At 38.9% G+C, this 11327-nt stretch overlaps 2 protein-coding genes across 2 annotated transcripts in view; one reads left to right on the top strand and one right to left on the bottom strand.

The window, feature by feature from the left end:
- The window catches only part of LOC101314411, a 17595-nt gene extending 11911 nt beyond the window's left edge, over positions 1-5684 (top strand). The window contains exons 3-9 of the mRNA XM_004288289.1: positions 2395-2511; positions 2608-3138; positions 3341-3490; positions 3622-3726; positions 3830-3877; positions 3985-4430; positions 4971-5684. Coding sequence (XP_004288337.1) covers positions 2395-2511; positions 2608-3138; positions 3341-3490; positions 3622-3726; positions 3830-3877; positions 3985-4430; positions 4971-5576 — 2003 coding nt within the window. The 3' untranslated portion in view covers positions 5577-5684. The remainder of the gene's footprint in view (positions 1-2394; positions 2512-2607; positions 3139-3340; positions 3491-3621; positions 3727-3829; positions 3878-3984; positions 4431-4970) is intronic.
- A 3312-nt stretch (positions 5685-8996) lies between these two features.
- On the bottom strand, positions 8997-11194 carry LOC101297087 (ADP-ribosylation factor-like). The gene is made up of 7 exons (XM_004288315.1): positions 11048-11194; positions 10678-10836; positions 10514-10584; positions 9673-9792; positions 9445-9563; positions 9280-9361; positions 8997-9196 (listed from the first exon to the last, which is right to left on the bottom strand). The coding sequence occupies exons 2-7, from the start codon at positions 10823-10825 to the stop codon at positions 9191-9193; spliced, it is 546 nt and encodes a 181-aa protein (XP_004288363.1). The 5' UTR covers positions 10826-10836; positions 11048-11194; the 3' UTR covers positions 8997-9190.
- Between the last annotated feature and the right edge of the window lie 133 nt (positions 11195-11327).

Below are 11327 nucleotides of genomic sequence, written 5' to 3'. Positions count from 1 at the left end.
ATTTATTACACACTTTAGCCGACGAATATATTAATTGTTTCGTCGGCTAAAGTCTGGAAAAAAAACCGACGACATGTTTTTCGTCGGCTAACTGTGGGACTATAGCCGACGAAAAAAAAAATTTCGTCGGCTAAAGTCATCACAGACGAGCTTTTCCCGACGACACTATAGCCGACGAGCCTTCGTCGGCTAAGATCTTAGCCGACGAATTAAGATAACAGGCCGACGAAAATTTTTCGTCGGCTAAAGTGCTTGTCCTGGTAGTGCAACTTTCATGAAGAAAGTTTTCCCAAATTCCAAACGAAAGAAAAAGTCAACTTTTAAAGTGTCAAATAGTAAACGGTTACTTAAAACAGTAAAAGGTCAAAGTAACCCAAAAGTAAATAACCGCAAATTGACTTAAGAACCGGGATGTGACATTGTTCATATGCCTTTGCATAAGTAGATAGGATCTGTTTAAAAGCGTGACATTCCTGAATTCTGAATAGAAGTTTCCCCAAACAAAAAACTATCATTTGCAAAAAGTAAGGGTTGAATCGTGGGAGCTGTAGGAGAAACCGAAATTTCTTTGATTAAGCCCTGCCTCTGGGATGCATATATATAAGAAGATAATCCTTTTGCAGCCAAAATGAATATATATGGAGATAAAGGGTCACCTTTGACGAATCCCTCTAGTAGGTCAAATAGAACCAGTGGGAGTACCACTAATCAGAATTGAGTAACTGATCGATTTACCTGTCGTCAACACAATGTTAACCCATGTATGTCGACAAAAACCCAGTTTCAAAAGGACTGCTTCGAAATAGCTCCATTCTAGCCTGTCATACGTACACCTTTGAAACATCAAGTTTCAGTGAGAAAACATTGAGATTGACGACGAAGTTTTTTCATGAAGTGAGCAACACTTCAGTAGCTACTAGTGTATTATCTGAGATTAAGCAACCCGGAACAATGCACTTTGAAGATGAGAGATCACTTATGAGAGGATGCGCTTCAGTCTATTTGCCAAAACCTTAGAAGCAATTTTGTAGACCACATTACAAAGAGCATTCAGTCTATAGTTCGATGCCAATTTCGGATCTTAATTATATCTTAGGAATCAAAGTCAGATGAGTAAAATTTGACTCATGGGAAATTTTTCTTGTACGTATTAACTCTCTAACTGCCACACAAACATCGATCAGTGCCCATAATTGGCCTGAACTTTTGGACTAAACAATGGGACGTTCCATCTGGGCCTAGTGATTTAGACGGATGCATTTGAAGCAAAGCTTTATTAATCTCATCATTTGTGTAAGTAGCTAGTAACTCCAAATTCATATTCTCAGTCACTTTAGTAGCTAATGAATTCAAGTTGGTTTCAATAGCATTCTGATCCGAATCATTGCACTGGAAAATATTTTCATAGTAATCGACCAGAAGTGAAGTTCTTCAACTTCTTTAGGATTAGTAGTCCAGCTACCCTCTGCAATCATTAGACCTTTTACTCTATTTCGACTGCATCGATTAGAGGCTTCACGGTAAGTAAATGCAGTATTTCGATCACCATCCCGAAGCCATTGAATGCGGGATCTCTGCCTCCAATAAGTTTCCTATGAGGATAGCACTTCATTCAAACGCACCAAAGTGCTTTCTGTTCTTCAAAATGAGTTGGAGCATATTATTGTTTCATGAGTGCATCCAATTTACCTTGAATCTACTTCATCTTACTACGACATCCTGGGTCTCGATGTTGTTGAGACCCCTACAATTTCAAGTGTTTTCGGTGAACACCCCTACAATTCCAAGTTAAGATCTTGAATCTATGCATATTGTCAGTCGGGGCCGATGAGATGGGGATCTAGGGTTTTCCAGGCTAGAGGATATTGTTGCCAATTACTTAATTAGCTAGGGTTTTACTTTATGCATGGCCAGTGGCGGATCCAGGATTGGAAACCGGGTAGGGCTTGAAATTTTTTTTCCCCTAGCTTGATGACTGAAGTGATAAGAGAATCCACCGCAAACTAACTAAAGAACATTAGGTATCTAAAACTACAGTTTAATTGATTACAGGCGAGGAAAAAAATTCTTAATTAACATCACCAAAAATATGAAAAAAAAAAATCTTAACATCACCAAAAGAATGCTATGTATTACCTAAGGAATTGAGACCTTACAGACTCAATATATTCAAAACCGCATAAAAGTAAGATCCATTGTCCAATTTGAGATGATTATGCATTGGGAAAATTAAGGGAAATTAAGAAAAAAAACATATGATTATGAATTTGAGTTAAGCCTTGGGCTGAATCCACCCCTGCAGATGCCCACAACATCATTGGTTAGTTTTAACAAAACTAATTTTCTTCATTGAAAAACAAAACTAATTATCACAGTTTTTTTTTTTGTAATTAGATGAGAGATCTATTCCCGGTGCAGTTGGTGCTGGTGATGCGCCTAGTTCCGCAGAGACGCCGCCAGTGCCCTTGATGACAGTTGAAGACTTCAGGAGAGAGTTCAATAGTGATCCAGGTAACAAGCTAAATTGAGATCTTACGTACTTTGTGTGCAAGCAAAGATAGACTAAAACGAGAAAATTTTAAACCTTATATATACCTAATTTGGCAGGTGATGATACAGAGATCGAACTTATTCTCAGAGTCATGCAACCACTGATCCCTGAGTACGGCTTTCGCAATGCATTCTTCATTGTTCTTGCAAGAACTGGTTCTTTAGATGGAGTACAAAAGATTCTTAATATTTCTCCAGACGTAATTAAAGCAAGAAGTTTGTCGACAGGCCAGACAGCTCTTCACGGTGCCGTTTATGGAGGGCAGGTACAGGTGGTGAAAATGTTGGTGGAGTTTATGTCAGCAGAAGACTTAGAATTACTAGGAAATGGTAAGACAGCTTTGATTTCAGCTGCACAAATGGGATTTGTTCAAATGGCTAAATGCATGGTTGAGAAGAATGAGAGACTAGTAACCATCAGATGTGCTAGCAACAATATGCTTCCGATCCATTTCGCTGTTTATGCCGAGAAATGGGAAATGGTTCGTTATCTGTACCCTCTTACCCCAATTGAAGCTCTAACGCAAGAAGATAATGGCCGCTCTGGGGCTCAAATTATGTCTAGCTGTTTTTACTCGCATCAACTTGGTAATTATATTATTGATTGATCTTTTGGTTGCATTAACGTAAACAATGAACATTGTGTGTGTGTGTGAAGGCTAGGGTCATCATCATGATCTATGCCTCCGAAGTTTTAGATCAACTGTAAATTCTGTATATAATTGAACCATGCATTCTTTTTTTTATTGGGTAGACTAATTAATTCGTCTCCATCATTCCACCACTGTAGATGTTGCTTTGGATTTGATTCGTCGATGCCCAAACTTAGCTTTTGCTGAGAACTACAATGGAGAGTCTAATTTATACATCTTGACTAGTATGCGTTCTCTGTTCTTAACCGGATCGCGCATCGGACCCTGGCAAAAGTTGATCTATAACAGTTAATATTACAGTTTATAAGACATTGTGTTTTGTCTCTTGATATAATAAGTGCTATCATTTTAATCAGTGTTAATCTAAGATCATACTCTAATGTACTATGCTTTCTGTACACATACACTTTTTTTATAGGTATACAAATACAACCTTCAGCTTCTGATGGCAGTGATATTTCTACAAATGTTGTAAATACAGAAGATGATCAGGGTACCAAGAGAAATATCATAATTCACTCAGGTATGTTGAAGAAGACTCATCCTCACTAGGCGATTTTTTTTTTCTTCGATTCCTTCTTCCATTTTGCCAACAAATATATCTTTCATTTTTATGTTTGATGTAGTTAAGGGTTGCTACCAAAGACTCATGACCAGTATCCTTGAGATATTAGGTAAGCTATACAATCACATTGCTTTGCTCTTTTTCTTTCAATTTATCTGTCAAACTTAAGAGTTTCTGTTTTTCTTCCCTTCTCTTTTTCTACTTATGTTGTCGTAGGAGTCAATCACATTCGCCAAAAAAAGTTGGTCCATATTCGAACTCTGGAAATTTTACAACTCATGTCCCAAGCGACAAGAGATTTAACTCTTGAACAAATGCAAGGGGGCGTTGTCCAAAAAGCGATCCTTCAAGCAATAGAGCGGGGGAATGTTGAGTTTGTCAGGATGATGTCTGACGCGAATTTCTTAATATACATGCTCTCTGATGGAAAGGGAAAACAACTACTTCACTATTCCATCGAGTGTCGTCAAGAGGAAATATATTGCCTTCTATCTGGATCAATTCCGAGACATGCTAGAGAACAGAATATTGTAAATGGAGGTGACAAGTTAGGCAACACTATACTACATTCAGCAGGATCTTTATCCCCCATTGCAATTGCACATCTTAATCAAATTCAAGGTGCCGCGTTGCAGTTACAGAGAGAACTACAATGGTTCAAGGTAAAACTTTCCCTCTATCGTTGCAAACTTGCAATTATGGATCAACACAAACTGCAACCTTGAACTTTTGCCGTTTATCAATTATGCTTCAGTCTGGATCTTTCAAAAAGAAAAAATGAGTGCTCCAGTAGAATAATGTGCTCGGGGGGTCGGGAGGTGTTGGAAGTAATAAGAGATAGCAAGTATGACTTAATTAGTGAGGTTATTGCATGTGTAGGATTGATTGGTAAGGTTGTTATTTGTTAACTTGTTATTGTTTTTCGGGGTTTTTTTTTTTTAATTTTTTTTTTAATAAGAGGGTTCGGAACTGAGCCTTATTGGAAGACTCATCCTCATATTCGGAATCATTTATAGTCCACCTGTTATTAAGGCTGACTATTTGGTCTAGTGACATAATCTTCAGCCTTACCCTCTATAAGTGAGAGTTGTAGTATTTAGATTGTTTATCCGATAAAAAATATATTAGGAGTCACTACAATGAATATATATATATATATATATATATATATGTATTTTAATTATTCGATGGTATCCATACAGGAGGTAGAGAGTATTGTACCACCGAAGGTTCATGAAATGGTAAATTATCAAGATCGTATGACAGCTCGTGAATTGTTTACTAAAAACCACAAGGAAATGCTTAGTGATGGAGAAAGGCAAATGAAAGAGATAGCGACATCATCGACAGTTGTAGGGGCTTTGATAGTTACAATGATGTTTGCTTCAGCATTCACGGTCCCTGGTGGAACTAATGGAGATACAGGCATGCCTGTGTTTAAAAGTCGGAAGATGTTTACAGTCTTTATAGTTTCCAATTCGGTATCACTTTTTGCCTCCACAACTTCGATAGTGATATTCTTGGGAATCTTGACATCACGTTATGCAGAAGACGATTTTATCAAGTCATTGCCAACAAAATTAGTAATGGGTCTTTCCACCCTTTTCTTCTCCATTGCTTCTATGATGGTGGCCTTTGTTTCTGCCAATATCATAATGCTAGAAACAAGATGGATCATTATTCTAGTTGTTCTGCTTGCCGCTATTCCAATTACCTCATTTGCATGGATGCAATTTCCCCTACTTGTTGAGATTTCCATATCTACTTTTGGAAGAGGAGTATTTCACAATAAAGTGGAACTTTGGTAGGTATGCTCTCGTAGTGACAATGATGTTTATATTACTAATAGTGTCAACAAAACCTATAATATGTTTTCTTTTCACAATATATAAACCAAAAGCTGCTATGATTTGTATAATATTATGTATATCTTTATAATTATGTTTGCTTCGATTATGAATTTGTGTGGAATTATGTATGGCTATTCTTCTTTTTTTTTTTTTTTTTTTTTCAGAAGACGAGGGACAGCAATTCTCAACCCAAAGAATGCGTGCACATTTACCGCGGCCTAGCTATATGGTCCGCGCACCATGCGAGAAGCTCTCAACTACACTATAGTCCATAAGAAAATGTCTTCCTTAAAACCTAAAGTAACCACAAACACTTCGTGTGGATGTAAGTAACAAGATGGGTTGGTTAGTTTGCTTTTGGGGACCAATTAGGGGTTGACGGTGGTTGGCCTTAGTGCCAAGATCGGCGCGATTTCTTAGCGTGTTTTGAGGTGGTGATCAGTTAGCGATTGCGTCTAGAGGTAACAATAGCGGTTGAGCGCGGTTGGTGCGTGATATGAATGAGCAAATGAGAGCGGGGGTAGGAACAGGGTACCCGTAAGTATTCCCCGCATTTTTCATGTGGGGGGTGGTGGAGAGGGCATGGATTACCCCTGTGTAGATGCGGGGGTGGGGGTGGTGTTTCCCATTACCCAGGCGGGGTGCCCGTCTTTGTTGCAATGAATGGATATGAGAAGTCTAAAACAAAAAGGATATCACATTAAAAATTAAACACATGTAAACTCAACTTCACAAAGTATAGATTACCTTAATAGACAAATCTGCTTTTTTGCCAAGGCAGTGAAAAAACCCTAGCGGGAGAGAAGAAAGCGACATGGCCTCCATCTTGTCCGGCGACGCACTCCTTCGCCATCGTCGGACAGGTCACTATCAGTTCCCGCATGGGTCTGCAGAAGCCGAGCTCGATCAACGTCGATGGAACGAGTTGTGGTGACGAGTGTGGATATGAGAAGGAGGGAGGCTAAAGCGATGGCCACGCTTTGGATCGACACTTTATAGTAGAACGAAAGCAAGGGTTTGGGGCACGATGGTGGCTGGGTGGTAGCTTTTTTGTGGAGGCGGAGGCTTGGAAGGGTAGGGTGTCGTTGTTGGATTCAGTTCGATCGGGCCGGGTTGGGCGTCGTCACGTCGGCGGTTGTCAAACAATGGATTTCCGACGAGATTAGTGGTGCGGGGCAATTGGAGGGCTGCCGGTGTTGGTACACCATTGGCATGGTTAGTATATATACTATGACACCAAGCATAAGTAACACCTTCGTTGTGGGCCCACAAGCCAAAACAAGACCCAACAATGACATACATCTTGAAGCTTAACATACAAGCTACGCAACGGTACCCGGAAGTCACCAAAAGCTTACCTAGAAGTCACCTTTCCGGCCTCACCAACATGTCTCCTCAAGCACAGTTGAAGACTAGAAATGAGGCTCTTGTCCCACATTGAAGATAATGTAAAGGAAGGTGCCTTCTTCCCTTATAAAATGAGACTCCTTCCCACTTATTAAAGGATCCCATGACACAACAACAAACACTTGTAATACTTTGAGCCACCAAGGCACCCAACACATAATAAAATCTTAAGTGAATGTAGCCTTGTCCACCGATGTCAAGGTGAACCACTATAAATCTTGTCTTCTTATCTCTTTCCCTTATTGTCAAGATCTGTAAGTGCAAGGATTATTCCAACGATAATCCACTGCATCAACAGCCGGTGGTGGCTGGAGGGCGATTGAGCTGAGCTTGGCTGGAGGCTGGGTTGTCTCTCCCCTTCTGGTTTGAGATTTGAGCTTGGTCATGGGCTTGGGGTTGGGTCCATTTTATGGGCCTTCCCTGGGTTTTAGATCTGGGCCTAACCTATCTTAATTTCATGTTAGTTTTATTTTTGCTTGTTTGTATTTTAATTTTACCGTTGTGGCTTTATGTCGCCAATAATACTCTATCACTATTTGGTAGGGTGCGAATAACCTTGCGCCGGTCTATGCACTTATGTGCGGAGTGCTTTTTGTTTGGTCAAATGGTCTCTATCTCTTAGTGGCAAGATGAAACTAAGTGTCGTCAAGATTGTTTTCAATGACAACATAATAAGAAAACTGCATTATTAAACATTACAATATGTACTCGTGTTATGTATCTAGTGATCTTTCTATTACGTCACCGATGGGTTTAGGCTTCATTTCCCCCCTTGTATTAGACAGTTTCATTAATCAAGATTTGAGGGCAGTCGCACCATCCCTTCATTTAGAAAAATTATAGATCACTGACAAGTTTTAGAGGACGTCAGTCAAGTGAGGATCGTCTTTGAGGAAAAAACTGTCATCCTCCAGCTGATAATGCAAGATTTGAGATCGGATTCGCTAGTTTGGACGAAAAAGAGACAGAACGAGGAAGCTTCTGGATCTGAACCTTGGATGCAGAGGTTCCGGAGCGGAACTAAAGCTTGGGAGTTTGAGCCCAGTCGACACCAAAGGAAGATCATGAAGATATGGCGGATTCCAACTTCCTTACACATCTTTGGCTAAAGTTCTTACTGTATTGGGGAACTTTATGCGCTATATTGTGAAAGCCAGAGGATAGATCAACATTGATCATCAACAATCTCGGCAATAACCACAAACGTGATTCAATTTGCAGCAATCACTTTGGCTGTTGTCAAAGGTTAAAATGACCATCATTCATAGACCATCAAGCGTAACGGCCAAGACCAGTTTCTTGCCTTTTTATGTGTTGATCCTCCATTTAGAAGATATTAAAGAAAAATGGTCCATAGAGTGTCACTTTTTAGAGAAACAAAGCTTTAGTATCTTACCTTCTATCCCATGTTCTTACCTTAACCGAATTTTGGTATCTAGAACCATTAGCCCCGTTAAAAAAACCGACGACAACCATTTTTAGTCATCAAATTAGATTGGGGTGAAAACTTTAGGCACCATTCTGATGTTTTCAAAATTTAAAGTACAAAAGTTTATAAAGAACAAAAGATAAGATACAGTAATGACGAATTTCTCTTTTTGTTATATAAAAAAAATAAAAAAACGTAAGAGTAAATTGGTCATTTTATGATTGAAAATAGCTACAGTCAGATTTTTTAACGGAACTAACGACTCTAAATACCGAATTACGTGAGATACTGTTTTGAAGTTTTCTGAATGTGAGATACCAAAGCTTTGCTTCTCTAAACAGTGAGACATTGTTTGAACCATTTTCCCAGGATATTAACATAAATAGGTTATTGGCCAAGACCAGGTCCTGATCTATAATTCATTAGTCCTACTGTTCTATATAGGTGTAAAACGAGATGGGGGAATAATAGGGTTAAACTAGAAAAATAAATAAATGATGCTATTTCCTTCCACAAAGCAAGTTATCAATAAACAAACCTATCGAGTTGATACCATGAAAAAAGAGTGAGAATCTATGAATTATTGTTAAGCTACAGGTAAAGATGGACAGTGTGCAAAAAGAAAACACAAACATGGTAAACAGGTACTTCAAACAGTAGCAAAAGCTGAACACCAAGGATCAAATGTCAACTTGGTGTTACAGCACACTTGGAACACAATTCAAATTAAGCCAATCTATGCCTGCAATAACAAAAGGACAACCACAATTAGAAAAGTAATATTGAACAATTGACAAAGTCAGTATGTTTAGAGTATAAACCCACCTTGTTTGCAATGTTGTTTGAGAGCCAGTCCAGTCCCTCATACAGTCCTTCACCAGAAGTAGCACATGTGCTCTGGATATACCTGCAGCGAATAACATATGAAGTTACACGAGAGATTTGTTTGCGTGGTAGATATCAAGAGATGGAGGCTGTGTTAAAATTTACCAGTGGCGTTGACGGAGGGAGTGAAGGCCGAGCTTATCAGTTATTTCGGCAGCATTCATGGCATTTGGAAGATCTTGCTTGTTAGCAAATACAAGCAGAACAGCTTCCCTCAACTCATCCTGAAAAGGCCATAAAAGTGCAACCACACAAATTATATGCACAAGTTTCTAGTATGCTATGTATTGTCCCACTCTTTAACATGCGTGTAACAAAAACTGTATTGAGTACCTCGTTCAACATTCTGTGCAGCTCATCCCTAGCTTCAACTACACGGTCACGATCGTTGCTATCAACCACAAATATAAGTCCTTGTGTGTTTTGGAAGTAGTGCCTCCACAAGGGTCGAATCTGGAAAGGTAATATACAAACCTTTAGATCATAAAGCCATCAGCCATAGAAACAATCAACTATAAAGGTACTTGAGTATATGACTTGTAACAAGCTTACTGGCTATTGAGATTAGTGAAATCAACACGAAAATAACATCTATATGCACCAATATTTTATCAGATATCATGAACTAAGTGTGCAAATCATAACAAAACAAAAACCAACACTGCAGTCCATAAGAGAAAGCCTTCCCAAAAGAAAAAATAAATCAATTACTAGTAAATCCAACTTGAGCTCCAACCACTGGAACCAGAATTCACACAACCTCTTAACATAAATTCCTATTCGAAGTGGTTACACATTTCTCAGTGCAGATAATGAAAATATTGCTGAACTGTCATAAATCCAATCATCACAAATTCAGACTTTATTTCTTGGTTAAGAGGCCATCTATCTCTTTGATCCATGGCCTAGAGTCTCGAATCATATCTCTGTTAAGGGCAGCCCTATACTTGATTCCTGTAGGCCTTCTAGCAACTAAAAGTAAGAGTTTCTTCAAGAAAGAATACAAATCATTGTAACATAACAATGATGTATCACTAGTGAATTAAATAATTGGCATCAAAAAAACTAAATCAAAAAGAGCAATAATCAACATTTACCGGTAAATGTATATTACCAAAGCTAGTGACATTTAAAAAAAAATAAAAAAGTAATAATAATAATAAAATGTCCATACCTTGTCCTGACCCCCAACATCCCAGACAGTGAAGCTGATGTTCTTGTATTCCACAGTCTCCACATTGAATCCTAACCAAATAAAAATCACAATCGAAAACAATTAATACAGAGGAAACAAACAAAAGAGCGCAATTGAGTTGGTTTAGGGGGTGTGTTAGTTACCAATGGTGGGAATGGTGGTGACGATCTCGCCGAGCTTTAGCTTGTAGAGAATGGTGGTCTTACCAGCGGCATCGAGACCCACCATCAGTATACGCATCTCCTTCTTCGCAAAGAGACGGCTGAAAAGCTTGGTGAAAGACAGCCCCATATTGTTTTCACCTAAAGATCCCACACAAAATTAACATACCAAAAAAAAAAAAACAATCTTGTAACTACACAAATAAATCAGATCACGCGAATTGCACAGTCATTTTCAAAGAGATCAGATCGAGATCGGAGCAAATCATGAGAATTGAAGTGAAATGGGGAAAAGGGAAATCTGAATTGGGGTGCAGATCTGAGGAGGAGGAAAATGGAGAGGGGAAATTACCTGAGGGAAATGGAAGGAGGAGAGATCTACGGCTCTTCCGCTCTCGGTGTGTGTCTAAGAAGAGAGGAGAGGAGAGGAGAGGAGCTGTCCTTCAACCCGATACGTACGCCTTTCTGAGGATCTCTGTATTTATAGAGCACCAGAGATAGAGGAGAAGAGCCCCAATCAGGAAAATATATACATTCTTTTTTTTTTTCTTTTCTTTTAAGATTTATCACAAAAATGAAAAACATTTTGATTCGGTGTTTGCCTCAAAGCAACGCGGAGCGGAGCATAGCAT

The sequence above is a fragment of the Fragaria vesca genome, linkage group LG1, assembly GCF_000184155.1.
Source record: "Fragaria vesca subsp. vesca linkage group LG1, FraVesHawaii_1.0, whole genome shotgun sequence".
Taxonomy (NCBI): domain Eukaryota; kingdom Viridiplantae; phylum Streptophyta; class Magnoliopsida; order Rosales; family Rosaceae; genus Fragaria; species Fragaria vesca.
Note: the sequence above shows the minus strand (reverse complement) of the source record. Positions and strands in the feature narration are given on the sequence as shown.

Bases quoted from the DNA above. Each gene is read 5' to 3' on its own strand.
- LOC101297087 (XM_004288315.1), bottom strand. From the start codon at position 10,825: ATGGGGCTGTCTTTCACCAAGCTTTTCAGCCGTCTCTTTGCGAAGAAG. The intron at 10,585-10,677 runs GTAACTAACACA...TTATTTGGTTAG, and splicing joins CACCACCATTCCCACCATTG to GATTCAATGTGGAGACTGTG. The intron at 9,564-9,672 runs GTACTCAATACA...TGGCCTTTTCAG, and splicing joins TGCACAGAATGTTGAACGAG to GATGAGTTGAGGGAAGCTGT.